Source organism: Cyprinus carpio, chromosome A18 (genome assembly GCF_018340385.1).
Source record: "Cyprinus carpio isolate SPL01 chromosome A18, ASM1834038v1, whole genome shotgun sequence".
In the NCBI taxonomy this organism is placed as follows: domain Eukaryota; kingdom Metazoa; phylum Chordata; class Actinopteri; order Cypriniformes; family Cyprinidae; genus Cyprinus; species Cyprinus carpio.
In genome coordinates this window covers 9,071,727-9,084,266 of record NC_056589.1, presented here as the reverse complement: position 1 = coordinate 9,084,266, position 12,540 = coordinate 9,071,727, and the positions used below count along the sequence as shown (strand labels likewise).

The window sequence follows — 12,540 nt, the reverse complement described above, 5'->3', positions numbered from 1 at the left end:
TTATTTTTTATCAAATCAACGCACCGATATTTGCGCCACTGAAAACCAATAAAGGGAAAATTGTCCAAAAATCTGAACAACTTAGAAAAACAAAAATGTTTACATGTAGAAAAACAACAACACATGAAGTAAGCATAATTATATTTGAATTAAATGTCATCTGATGGAGATATTTAGTCAAAAAGATCTTGAATTTACAGTACATGTGAAATAAGAGCTTTTGGGTTTTTTTTAGAAGGTAATACCTTTAGAAGGTAATGAATGGATACAGATTCATTTCATTTAAACAATATAAAAAATGTTGAAGCATACATGTATAAATGTATTAATGTTTATGTATTCATAATTAATATTGTAACTATATAGCTATTTAATTAGTACTCATTCCATACTAAAATTAGCATTTTTGGGTTTATAATTTTAGTGCAATAGGGGGTCATACATTTTCATTAAATCAATCATCTACAAAGGATTAAACTTTCGGAGCCATCATACTAGAAGTGAGTAGAATAGCATAATATAATTAATGAAATTATTTTGGCCACTGCTGCATAAATAGCATAAAATACTGTCAATCAGAAATAAGACACAAAGACCCCTTTTGTGCCCCTTTTGAAATGAAGGAGCTACAAAGGATTAAACTTTCGGAGCCATCATACGCCCCCTTGAGGAAAACAAGGAAACTGTTGCTAACTAGCTGTATTTGCCACAAAATATGTCTGATCAGTTGTTTTAGTGAGTCTTATTAGTTACTCTTATTAACTGTTTATTAACTGCACTTTCTCTCTTTTCTCTCTCTCAGGTTCCAGAGCTCCAAATCTGGAAAGATCTACCTCCATCGGGACATTCGGCTCCTTTTCTCCCGTAAATCCATGGAAGTGGACAGTGGTGCTGCATATGAGCTCAAGTCATTCACAGAGTCACCTGCCGACCCCCCTTTCTCTCCCAGATGCTAATTTAATCTAGTGTAGTCAAGTCTATACTGATTTTAATCCAGCATAGGGGCCTTACTAAATCAAAATCTGTCATTCTTGTATGGGAATTAAAAATAGAGAGGCCCGCCCCATCACACACAAAAAAAAAAAAAAAAAAACATGCACAGAAGGACTGTTCACATTAATGCCCCATTCCTAAAAATACACACCAATGAATCGTCAGTACTTCAACATCATTAGGTTTAAAACAACAGATTGTAGGGTTTTCATTTAGGCTTATTTCCAGACATTCGGCATGGTGTGAGCAAACGTGTTTTTTTTTTTTTTTTTATACAAAATTCAAGTAAATAACTACAAGGATGTTTGAAGAGCACTGTGTTTTTTCCACCACAACTGGAAGAAAAAGAGTTTTGTTCAATTACTTCTTTCTTTGTACTGTTACCAAACCACTTTAATCGGAAGTGTTGCAATAGAAAAACAAATATCTTACTAGCTTAGTGTTTACATATTTACTTTTCTTTGTCATCATTTATTTAATATTTAAATTGAACTTTCAATTTACTGCACATGTGATGCCTGTTGTGCAAAACATTATGATGTAGTGCAAGATATGTTTCAATCATACCATGTATTTTTGTCTTTCAAATTCAGATCTTAAATAAAAGAATTATATATTATATCTATAAAATTACCTTTAAACATGCATATGTTTGTGCTCTGTTTTTATCTACTAACAACTTACAAAATACAAACAACCATTCATGCTTGTGTGTGTGTGTGTGTGTGTGTGTGTGTGTGTGTGTGTGTGTGTGTGTGTGTGTGTGTGTGTGTGTGTGTGTACCTTCTGAACCATATTTTGGGCCTATGTAATATACAGTATTCTTTCATTGAGGCCTCACACCCCATCCCAGTAGGTGGCGGAAATGCTAAAAATGCAAAAGGATTTCTGTAAGGATGTGGGTTTGCATATAAAACAAAGGGCTGATCATATAAAAAACCACACTAATCTTACAGTTTAAAACCATACAGCTCACCAAGCGCTGCTACAGGGAGGCAGGGAATTCCACTATTTAAGGGGACCACAAAGGGCTGATCATTTAAACAATGAGAAATTTTAAAACCTTAAAATATCTTAAAGTAAATATCTTAAAATAATGTGTGCAGCAACATCTCAGCAACCCCAAGTACTACATTAAAATACAGCATTTTTTTAAGGTTAATGAATGTTAATTTCAACAAATACTAACACGGTTAGTAAATGTTAACATTATTTAATTGATGCATAATGACCTAACATGAACTAATATTCTACATGTGCTGGACATTATATAATTATGTGTAATAAATATAAAAATTGGAATCTAGATCCCGAAGAGCAAATTAAATATCTGCTGCTGAATATCATACAACAGATTTGTCTTGGATTCTTGAATCACCCGACTGATGAAAGAACGCTGCACAATCTGTATCTGTAAGTTGCTGCTTTTCAGTAAATCACATGACCTATAGGAAACTGCAGGAGGATGAAAAAGTCAAAAAGTGCATTGAAGTGAAAATGAAGGAAGTGAAACATCACCCATATGTATATACTGTATATATGTGTATAGGCCTATATATATATATATATGGTAACACTATATTTTAAGGACCAATTCTCACTATTAACTAGTTGCTTATTAGCATGCATGTTACGAGCATATTGGCTGTTTATTAGTAGTTGTAAAGCACATATTAATGTCTTATTGTGCATGGCCATATTTTAGATCCCTAAATCCTACCCCATACCTAAACTTAACCGCTACCTTACTAACTATTAACACATATATAGCTAATTTTACATATATACTTATATATATATATATATATATATATATATATATTTATATATATATATATATACACACATATATATCAAATTTTACAAAAATACTTACTACAAAGGGCCAGAAATCAAATTTGATTTAATAAGCTTCAAGCACCAATTAAACACCTTCAAATAAAAAGATAGATGAGACATGAAGATAAGCTTCAAGCATTTTTTTTTCACCTTCTTGTGATATGGCATGGTAGGCCAAATCAAAGGCAATCAGTGGTCTCTGGCATCTCTGGTATAAATAAATTCATGGAAAATGTTGACCGCCATTAAGTCTGAGCTAACTCCTCCAACTCTGCCTAATTCCAAAACTGCTGTAAGGACAAAGATTAATTGTGGATTTTTACCAACTGTAGAAAACTACCCTCCAAAGTTGTCAACTTAGGCACAGGTCCAAAGATGGGTACATCCTACCTATCACAGGGAAACTCAGAAACCTGGGATAGAGCCTTAAGACAGAGAGCTAAAATATACTAAAATATGTAGACCGCTTCCTTGAGTCCCAGAATAAAATCCTCTTTCAAACCACCCTCTAATTTTCACATCAACTACCTTTACGTAACAAAAAAAAATCTGATAATTCCAAAATTAGTGCTTGAAATCAAACACCATGATTCTGTATCATGTTTCTAACCCGTATTTGACTATTATACTTGAAACAGTTATTATTCATGCCATTGTTACTTATTATTGAATATTTTATAGTAGGTATGTGATGCTTGGTATCAGGCATGGTGTTGTGGTGAGGATACAAATGCAGCAAGAATGGGCCTTTATTTAAATCCCCAAACAAAAAACAAACAGTCTACGGAAACTGCAAGGCAATGTAGAGCAGGGTAAGGCAAGGCACAGTGGGACATTGCAGGGTGACATCCATGAATCTAGGGGTCCTCAGCTCTGGACCTCAAGATCCACTTTCCTGCAGAGTTGAGCTCCAACCCTAATCAAAACACACTTGAAGAAGATAATCAAAGTCTTCAAGATTACTATAAACAGAGATTGTCTTACTATAGGGAGATGAGAGGGTCTGTATTACTATTGGAGAAAGCGTAACGGTCAACTTGATCATGTGTACCTTAACCAGTCACAGCCTTGACGTAATTGAATTTCAGTCAGAGTTGTGCAACACTCAGTTTTTGCCGTTTACGGATACCATAGGAATGATTGAGAAATGCCGTAAACTGAATCCCACCTGTCGCAAAAAGTTGGTAACTTCTCTTTTAAAACGGCATTTTTTTCGGTGTAAACTCTAAAAAATAGTTCAATCCAAAAGTATTGGGCTTTAGCACACTGTTGTGTTTTTGTTAATAGCATTAGTATGCTCTTCATTTGACCACAGACATGTCCTGTAAGTGTCTGTCCTGACCTGTTTATGGCCTTGCACAGTCAATAGCACAAACAAAAAAAAAAAAAACAGTCTCTGGTCTCCTTTCCCAGAAGTGTTACAACAAGTGACTCATCAGGAAGTGCTCGTAGTACAAAGTTTCAGACATTGTTCATTTAAAAGATGCTTTTATCCAAAGTGACTTACAGGAATACAACAAGTGACTCATCAGGAAGTGCTCGTAGTACAAAGTTTCAGACATTGTTCAGATTTGTACAAGTACTAGGTGGAGATTAAGGAAAGAGAAAGCCTTTTTTTTAGGATGCAATCAAATGTTGAGAAAATATATTTTTTAGCTGTCACTTGATTCAGCATTATGGATGTGGGTGGGAAGATCATTCCATCAGCCAGGAACAGTGAATGAAAATGTTCTGGAAAGTGATCATCGCTCACTTGTAGATCTCAGGCTTCAGAATGGTATATAGATTCGTGAGAGGAAGTAGGAGGGTGCTGAGCCTGTGGCTGTTCTATATGCAAGCATCAATGCCTTGAACTTAATGCGAGCCGCAACCGGTAGCAGGTGCAGGGAGATAAAGAGAGGTGTGATGCGGGCCCTTTAGGGCTTGTTGAAGATCAGCCATGCTGCTGCATTCGGAATCATTTAAAGAGGTTTGATGGAAGTCCAACCAGAAGAGCATTGCAGTAGTCCAGCCTGGAAATGACAAGGGCCTTGACAAGAAGTTGTGCAGCATGCTCTGTTAAGACAGGCTTGATCTTTCTGATGTTGTGCAATGCAAACCTGCAAGATCGAGCGGTTTTTGCAGTGTAGATAGATAGATAGATAGATAGATTTAAATTGTACAAAACAAATAGATAGATAGATAGATAGATAGATTGATGAAAGCATTTTTTTTTGTTATAAATTAATCACAACTGTCCTTGATGTAAGCCACTGGGAGGCCATAGATGATTGTCCTTCCATGAATTGTACAAAACAAAGTGAGACATGAATATATTAAATATATAGTATTTTTATAAAATTATTTTTTTTAAATATTATTTTCATGTCGTCACCGTGGGGAAGAAAACCCTTCATAACACTGCCTGGTAGACAGACATCCTCATTCTATCGTTCAGTGCTGAAAAGTCAAGAGAGCTCTAGCCTAGAAGCCTTGAAAGTACTGGTCTGGTCTAGCAAGGAAGCAGCCAATGATGCAGCCTTCGTCTTTCAGCGTGCGGACGCCATTAAATCACGTGTGTACGTTCGCCCAATGAACTGTAAGTTACGTAATTATTATTCATAAGCACAGCCTGCACCTTTAATAAGATTGGGTGAACGTCCCGTAACGTGATTAATATTTATGATCCCGCCTTCACAATAGTAGGATTGAAACATTCGTGGGCGGTTTATACTAGAATAGTCTGCAGAACAGTATCTTAGGTGATTTCTAAACTAAATCAAGACAGACCCACTATATTAGAAGAAATGGAGGACACAAAGCCTGAGGAGACGAATGTGGAGGAGCAGAAAGTAAGTATATTTGAAGATTTTGAAATCAAACAGCTGCAGTCAGTCAGATTTGAGCTTTTCCGCTATTTACCAGTACGTTATATACATACTCGAGTAACGTCCGATCGAATCAAAGACAACATCGAATAAAAAGCGACTTTCACATAAAACCTGCTGTTATCCCTAATACATGTGACTACTGCTTTATGCTCTGTCTGGTTAGTGTATTTGTATATTGTTCAAAGCTCTGCTGCACTCCACAGATGTATAAAGGCCTTCAACCATCAAATACCAATATTTTAATTGAATCTTAGAAACGTCCAGCTTATTAAATCACCTGACAGATAAATAGACATATATATTTGTTGAGATGTGATTAATAATAATGCTAGAGTTGGTTTGTTTTGTTTTGTATTGGGTTGTGATGGTGTCAGTTAGCAGTTAGCATGTGAAGCTAAGTTTACTGTTGAACAGCATTCAATATATCGAACTTAAATGTGTTTTATAACCTAACGTTACTTCTCGTCACAGTGTGTGTACATCAGCTGAGGGAGATCCGTATTGATTTACATAGGGCTTAGAGTGACGCAATTCTGAAGCACCACACAACAAACAAAACTGCACCATGATTCCATTGATAATTATGAATAACTTTACATTCCTAAGTGTTTAACAAAATCCCAGTTAATGCTGCCCTAAAATTGAAATGAAGTGAAATTGAGAAATGTTTTAGCACTGATGATTTTGCCTTGTAGACAGTGATAAATTCAAAATGTAACCTCCTCACAGTATAATTATGAATCAACAACATTATAACTTATAAAACTCAAACACTTAAATACATTTAGGTTGGATGATTGCAGTTTTAAAGTGTCTAAAAAAATACCCTAACTTGCCCTTCAAATTAAAAATGGAAAATCTTCCTTCGTTAGTCTCTGAGATATTTGTAAATTAAATAGAGGCTGAAATTAATGGCTCAAAATTGTCGCATTAATTTATGTGAGTGATGTGTGTTTTCTCTCAGGATGAGGAGAATAAGATCTGTCCAGAGAAACTAGAGGAAGCCAAACTGAAGGCCAAATACCCTCACTTGGGTAATAAGCCTGGAGGATCCGATTTGCTCAGAAAAAGACTGCAGAAGGGGGTGAGATTCATTCACATGCTCTCTTTCTACCCACATTGGTAGGGTGAAAAACTGTGTTATAAGAGGAGATAAAAATCACAGAGCTTTGGAGGTTTTAAGAACATCACAGCAACATGTGACATGTGAGTCATGAGCCACAGATGGCATGTGCACTGCGAGATGTGTTACAGACACAAGTTCTGGTCAGTTTGAGAACATTAACCTTGGTCGTGGATGTGCACTAATGGTCAAAAGTTTTTTGGAAAGAAGTCTCTTATGCTCACCAAGGCTGTGGATACTTCAGTCTTTAGTGTTCAAATGGTCCTTCAGAAATTATTGTAATATGCTGATTTGGTCCTCAGTTTTGTTCGTTAGAGGGGTCATTGGATGCCCATTTTCCACAAGTTGATATGATTCTTTAGGGTCTTAATGAAAAGTCTTTAACATAGTTTGGTTAAAATTTCTCCGTAGTAGTGTAAAACAACAACCTTTTTACCCTGTCAAAAACAGCTCTTTTCAGAGCATTTTGTAGCATTTTCCTTTAAATGCAAATGAGCTCTGCTGACCCCGCCCCTCTCTTCAGAGCGACTCTCTGAGGGACTGTTTACTTTAGCCGCATTCATTGTGAAACTTGCTGATAAGCAAAAGCTGGATCATGAATAATTTGCGCGAACATAGATGCATTTAGGCAGATCTGGGGCGCATTCCCTTCAAAAACAAACATAATCCACTGTGAGTTCAGCGGCTCAGATGACGGGAGGAAATGATGACTTCTATGTTCACTATTACATCCAACAACAGAACACCTCAATCGCTTAGGTATCATTCTTGTCAACATCTGCTCCAGCGGTGAAACAATGGCAGACTGATGACAGCTCACTCAGGACGAGTCTAAGGTAAGACGCCAGTCCAGTCTGTGCTGAAATGCCACTGTCAATCAGACTATCATGGGAGGGACTTGTCTGTGTGATGTCACACAGACACGCATAATTTTTTGCCTAGATTTGAGAAAGGGGGAATGATTTAACAAGATTTTAATTATTTGTGCTCTGTTATTATTATTTTTATCATTAAAGGGTAGTTGTGTACACACACTGCCAACACACATTTCAGTTCAAACAACTTGTAAAAGTGCATGTAGCATCCGATGACCCTTTAATTATTTGTGCTCTGTTATTATTATTATTATTATTATTATTAATTAAAACAGTTTTTGCTCCTTAAAGGCACTATATTAAGCGACACTAGTGGCTGTTAAGTGAACTGCAGAGTGCAGACAGTAACTTATTTGCTCATGCACACGTCATGCTTAGAAGTAAAAAGAAGTTGTAAATACCTTTGGACCGATATAATGTAACGAACATCAAGATGCCATCCACGCTGGTGAGACTGACACTTAGATGAATATGTCAATATTCAGTAACAAATATGTCAATATTGATTTCCTTTAACAAAATAAACACAATAAAAATGACAGCGGTGAGAAAGCAGCAGTTAAGAAAGCATCTAATCATAGCAATGTGGATATGTTTGCACCAGCTCTGCAATTGACTGGCATCATGTTGACAAATGAGATAATAAAAATCACACTTATGATAGTTTGATTATAAGGTATATTTGAGACTATAGACTCTATAGATCTGGCTATGTGAGACTTTAATTTGAATTGATCCCTATGTTTTGCATGACATGTTGACATTACGGTACAGAGGAGCTTTTTTGTCATTACCCTGATTATTGTATATGCATTTGTTTCATGTGTCAAAACAGAAGAGAGGCTCTCAGGAGCAGACATAAACGTTACATCCTTCTGATTTTCCTGGCAAAAATGTCCCAAGTCCTTCAAATAAAAATCAGTCTACAGGCTTTAAGGGCTGTCAAAATGGCTGAAAAACTAAATTTGATTTTTGTGCTTCAATATTATCAAAATTCGAATTATATTCAAATTTAAAATGCATAATTTCAGTTAGGGTAAAGAAAAGCTTTTGGCTTTTCTCCTGAGGCCACAAGTGGGCGAATCGAGCATAAGATAACATGACTATCTGTGAAAAAATGCATAATGTTTAGAAACCAATTATAATTAAGTTGCTTAAACAACTATAAACAAAACAGCATCATGTATGTATTCATAGTTTAATACAAAGGGCTGAAAGCCCATCACACAGAGTACATTTTTAATTTTAAAACACGAATTGCAGTGGGATGGGGAGGGGGCCGCCATTAAGTCTCGAGGTATGTTTTTTCAAAGTTGAACTTGCTAAGCATGCGGTTCTCTTGTGCGAGACGTGAGTGTAATGGTAGATGACCCTCTAGAAAATGCACGAAATATTTATTCTGTCTGAACGGCTTGGTTTCAGTTTTGACGTAAACAAAATCCTCTCCGCATTGATGTTCTCTTTCCCTGCAACATATGTAATCAACAACGCAGCAGCGCCGCATCTAGTAGCTTCAACTAGACAAGATAACAAAAACATTATAATGCAACGGCACTTACATCGTCATTTTATTTTACAATATATTTTAATAGAAAAGTTATTTTAATAAGTAATTAAATATTATAGTAATAGTAATTAGTAATAATATTTCTCAATATTACTTATTTCACTATGTTTTTACTTGGTGAGCATGAGAGACTTCTTTCAAACACATTTAACATTATTAATTATTCCAAAGATTTGACTGGTAGTGTAGACAGGCCTGGTATGTGGCAAGCCTGTTGCAGGAGAAAAATGGCATCTTCTGTGTTGATCGTGACATTACAGTAAGAAGCATTGCATACTATTTAATATTCTGCGGTCTTGTTTTTGTTGAACATTTTTTCAATTCATGTATATTTACAGTGTAACAACATATCATGAACAGAAAAAAAACAACCGTATTTTTCGGACTATAAGTCGCACCTGAGTATAAGTCGCATCAGTCCAAAAATACGTCATGACGAGGAAAAAAACATATATAAGTCGCACCGGACTATAAGTCGCATTTATTTAGAACCAAGAAACAAGAGAAAACATTACCGTCTACAGCCACAAGAGGGCGCTCTATGCTGCTCAGTGCACTGTTGACAAGCCTCTCCCAGCAGCGCGTTGTTCAAGAACCCATCTGTGGACTCGTTCCTCCAGCTCTGGCCATCTTGCTTTCAGCCCGCGGTTAGCTTTTTTTGTTTTCTTCATTTGAGTTAGAGTAACCTCTGTTTTACGCCAGTCCCTCAGAAGTTTCTCACTCACTCCAAACTTTCTTTCTGCTGCCCGATTACCGTTTTCGGCTGCATATTTTACTATCTGCAGTTTGTAATCTGCCAGAATAGGATTTTCTTTTTGGGGGCATTTTATTTGCATTCAGTCTTTCTCAGTTGTCTTTAAGTTAATATTTCAGTTAACAGTTTTCAGTTGTTTTCAGTGGTAGACTACAGGAGCACTGAGCAGCATAGAGCGCCCTCTCGCGGCTGGAGACGGTAATGTTTTCTATTGGTTCATTTCTCTCGGTTCATTTCTCTCAGTTCATGTCAAATAAATTGATAAATAAGTCGCACCTGACTATAAGTCGCAGGACCAGCCAAACTATGAAAAAAAGTGCGACTCAAAGTACGAAAACTACGGTATATTTACAGTGTAACAACATATTTGGAACAGAATTAACACATTTACTGTGCCATAATTCACTCATGCCAACAAGTTCTCCTCAACTGCTTTCTTCCCCAGCCAAAGTACTTTGACTCAGGTGACTACAACATGGCGAAGGCCAAGATCAAGAACAAGCAGCTTCCAGCGGCGCAGACAGAGAAGACTGAGATCACTGGAGACCACATCCCCACCCCTCAGGACCTGCCACAGAGGAAACCCTCTCTGGTGGCCAGCAAACTTGCTGTCTGATACCTGCTCCTGTCCTTCACTCCACACTCCCAAATCCTGTCTCTTCATCCATTTCTCTCTGATCCTGCATTCCTGCCCTCATCCTCTCTTGTTTCCTGTCCTCTGAAAATACACTGAATATTCAAGGGTTGCAGATGTAACAGAGCTGTCCTGTTGCACTGTGAGATGGGTTGCGTCGTGGCCCCAAAGGGGGTGAAGTTCTCAAAAGTCTTCTGATATTTTTAATGTATCGTAGTATGTAGTTGAAAGTGTACATATTTGCTAGTAAGTGAGGGCAAACTGCATTTTAGAAGATGTTTTGCATTTTAATTATAACCATTCCTGAATTACCCACTGCTTAGAGGACAAGGTCACCCAAAAATGAAGATTCTGTCATTCACTCATTGTGTTTGACACTATTTCCTCCAGTGAACACAAAAGGAAATGTTTAGTGGAAATTCAAAGTCTTTTTCATACAAAGAAAGTCTATAGAGGGAAAGGGTTGTAGAGCTCCGGGAATTACAAAAAAATTGTACTGGAAGTATTCCACACAACTTGGACAACCATGGACCTCTGCATTTTTTCTAGGTGTATCATAAAAGTTGTTAAATAATTACCTAATAATAACTGTACTTTGTTGCAAAGATGTTGTACAATGCGAAGATAATGGACTTGCTTATCTGAGCTGAACAGCGCTCATCAGTATCAAAATGACTTAAGAGTTCCAATCAAATCAGAGAAGCTCTTTACTGTTACTGTTTACAGAAGCCAAATGTGAATTCCAGCATGGAGCTTCAGTTGTTACGGACTAAAAGTCAGGTGTAACTAGGTCAGCATTTGATATTTGGCAACTGTGTTGCCACGCTTTTATCTTGTGTCTTCTGAAGCCATACAATAACTGTGTGTGGGAGACTGAATTTTTTCATTTTTCCCCTCTATAGTTTTCATATCAAATAAGTGCTTGCGCTCAATTCAAAACATTCAAATGACCCATTACAATTAGTCACTAGAAATTGCACAACCAATGGCTATTTGATGCTGATGCAAAAGCACCATACAAAAGAATGTTTGAATATGCATGAGCGTGAATGAGATTGAAAGCATTTTTTAGCAAATTACAGCTTAAGTTTTCACATAGCTTCAGAAGACCTAATATAAGATCTAAAGAAAGTCACGTGCGGTTGGAATGACATAAGAGTAAAGAGGAAATTGTGCTAGAATTTTCTTTTCGGGGTGAGCTTTTCCATTAATCATGGAGTTAAGTGCTTGAATTGATAATGAATTGAAGGTAATATCTAATAATGTGGTTGATCTGCACCCTGTATCTTTCATGAGAATGCTTGTTTCTTTTTGTCATGTTTCAGCTTTAAGTGGAGGACACTTGGTTAGTCATGATTGATGGCATGTGATGCAGATCTCTGAGGCTGCTGTCACCTTGCCTTGTACCATAGAGCTTAAAGCCTTATGATGATGTAGTGCCAGTGCACAGATTGGCAAGCAGTTCTGTGACGCCACATGTTTCTTTCATACGTCACTTGTGTCTGGTTGTAGAGTCCAGGCAGTGAGGATGCTTCTCTCATCAATCTCCTGTACATTGTCTTCTATGCAGAGGAGGGAGACGGTTGCCTGTCGGCTCCTCACACCACATCGTCACACTACAGTAAACTCCACGGTTTGCATGAGCATAAACTGTGGCCGCTTTTGAAACATTTTGACTTGTAAATAAAATAGTTTTGCAAACCTTCTGTGCTTTTGAGTCTATTTTTATAAGTGAAATTATCTATTGGGTTTGATATTTCCATTTCTCAGATTCCAAAAAATAAACTATTGTGTCTAAGAATGAGAAATGCACCAACAGAGGGCAGCGTGGACACTAATGATTCATTGATATACTGTACATTTATGTATAATGTACCCTACAGGT

General features: G+C 36.9%; 2 protein-coding genes across 2 annotated transcripts in view; both read left to right on the top strand.

The window, feature by feature from the left end:
* LOC109110285 (protein FAM214A-like) overlaps positions 1–12,540 on the top strand; it is a 56,881-nt gene that overhangs the window by 35,786 nt on the left and 8,555 nt on the right. The window contains exons 12-13 of the mRNA XM_042774973.1: positions 803–1,060; positions 3,137–3,140. Of these exons, the coding sequence (XP_042630907.1) occupies positions 803–956 (154 nt within the window). The 3' untranslated portion in view covers positions 957–1,060; positions 3,137–3,140. The remainder of the gene's footprint in view (positions 1–802; positions 1,061–3,136; positions 3,141–12,540) is intronic.
* Positions 5,502–12,356, top strand: LOC109110291 (cAMP-regulated phosphoprotein 19-like). The gene is made up of 3 exons (XM_042774974.1): positions 5,502–5,663; positions 6,667–6,786; positions 10,467–12,356. Exons 1-3 carry the CDS (start codon positions 5,619–5,621, stop codon positions 10,635–10,637), a joined length of 336 nt encoding a protein of 111 aa, XP_042630908.1. The 5' UTR covers positions 5,502–5,618; the 3' UTR covers positions 10,638–12,356.

What these genes read in the sequence shown, in the direction of transcription:
- LOC109110291 (XM_042774974.1), top strand. Translation starts at nt 5,619, where the DNA reads ATGGAGGACACAAAGCCTGAGGAGACGAATGTGGAGGAGCAGAAA. An exon ending in CGAATGTGGAGGAGCAGAAA is followed by an intron (nt 5,664 to 6,666) that starts GTAAGTATATTT and finishes GTTTTCTCTCAG; the next exon opens with GATGAGGAGAATAAGATCTG. An exon ending in GAAAAAGACTGCAGAAGGGG is followed by an intron (nt 6,787 to 10,466) that starts GTGAGATTCATT and finishes TTTCTTCCCCAG; the next exon opens with CCAAAGTACTTTGACTCAGG.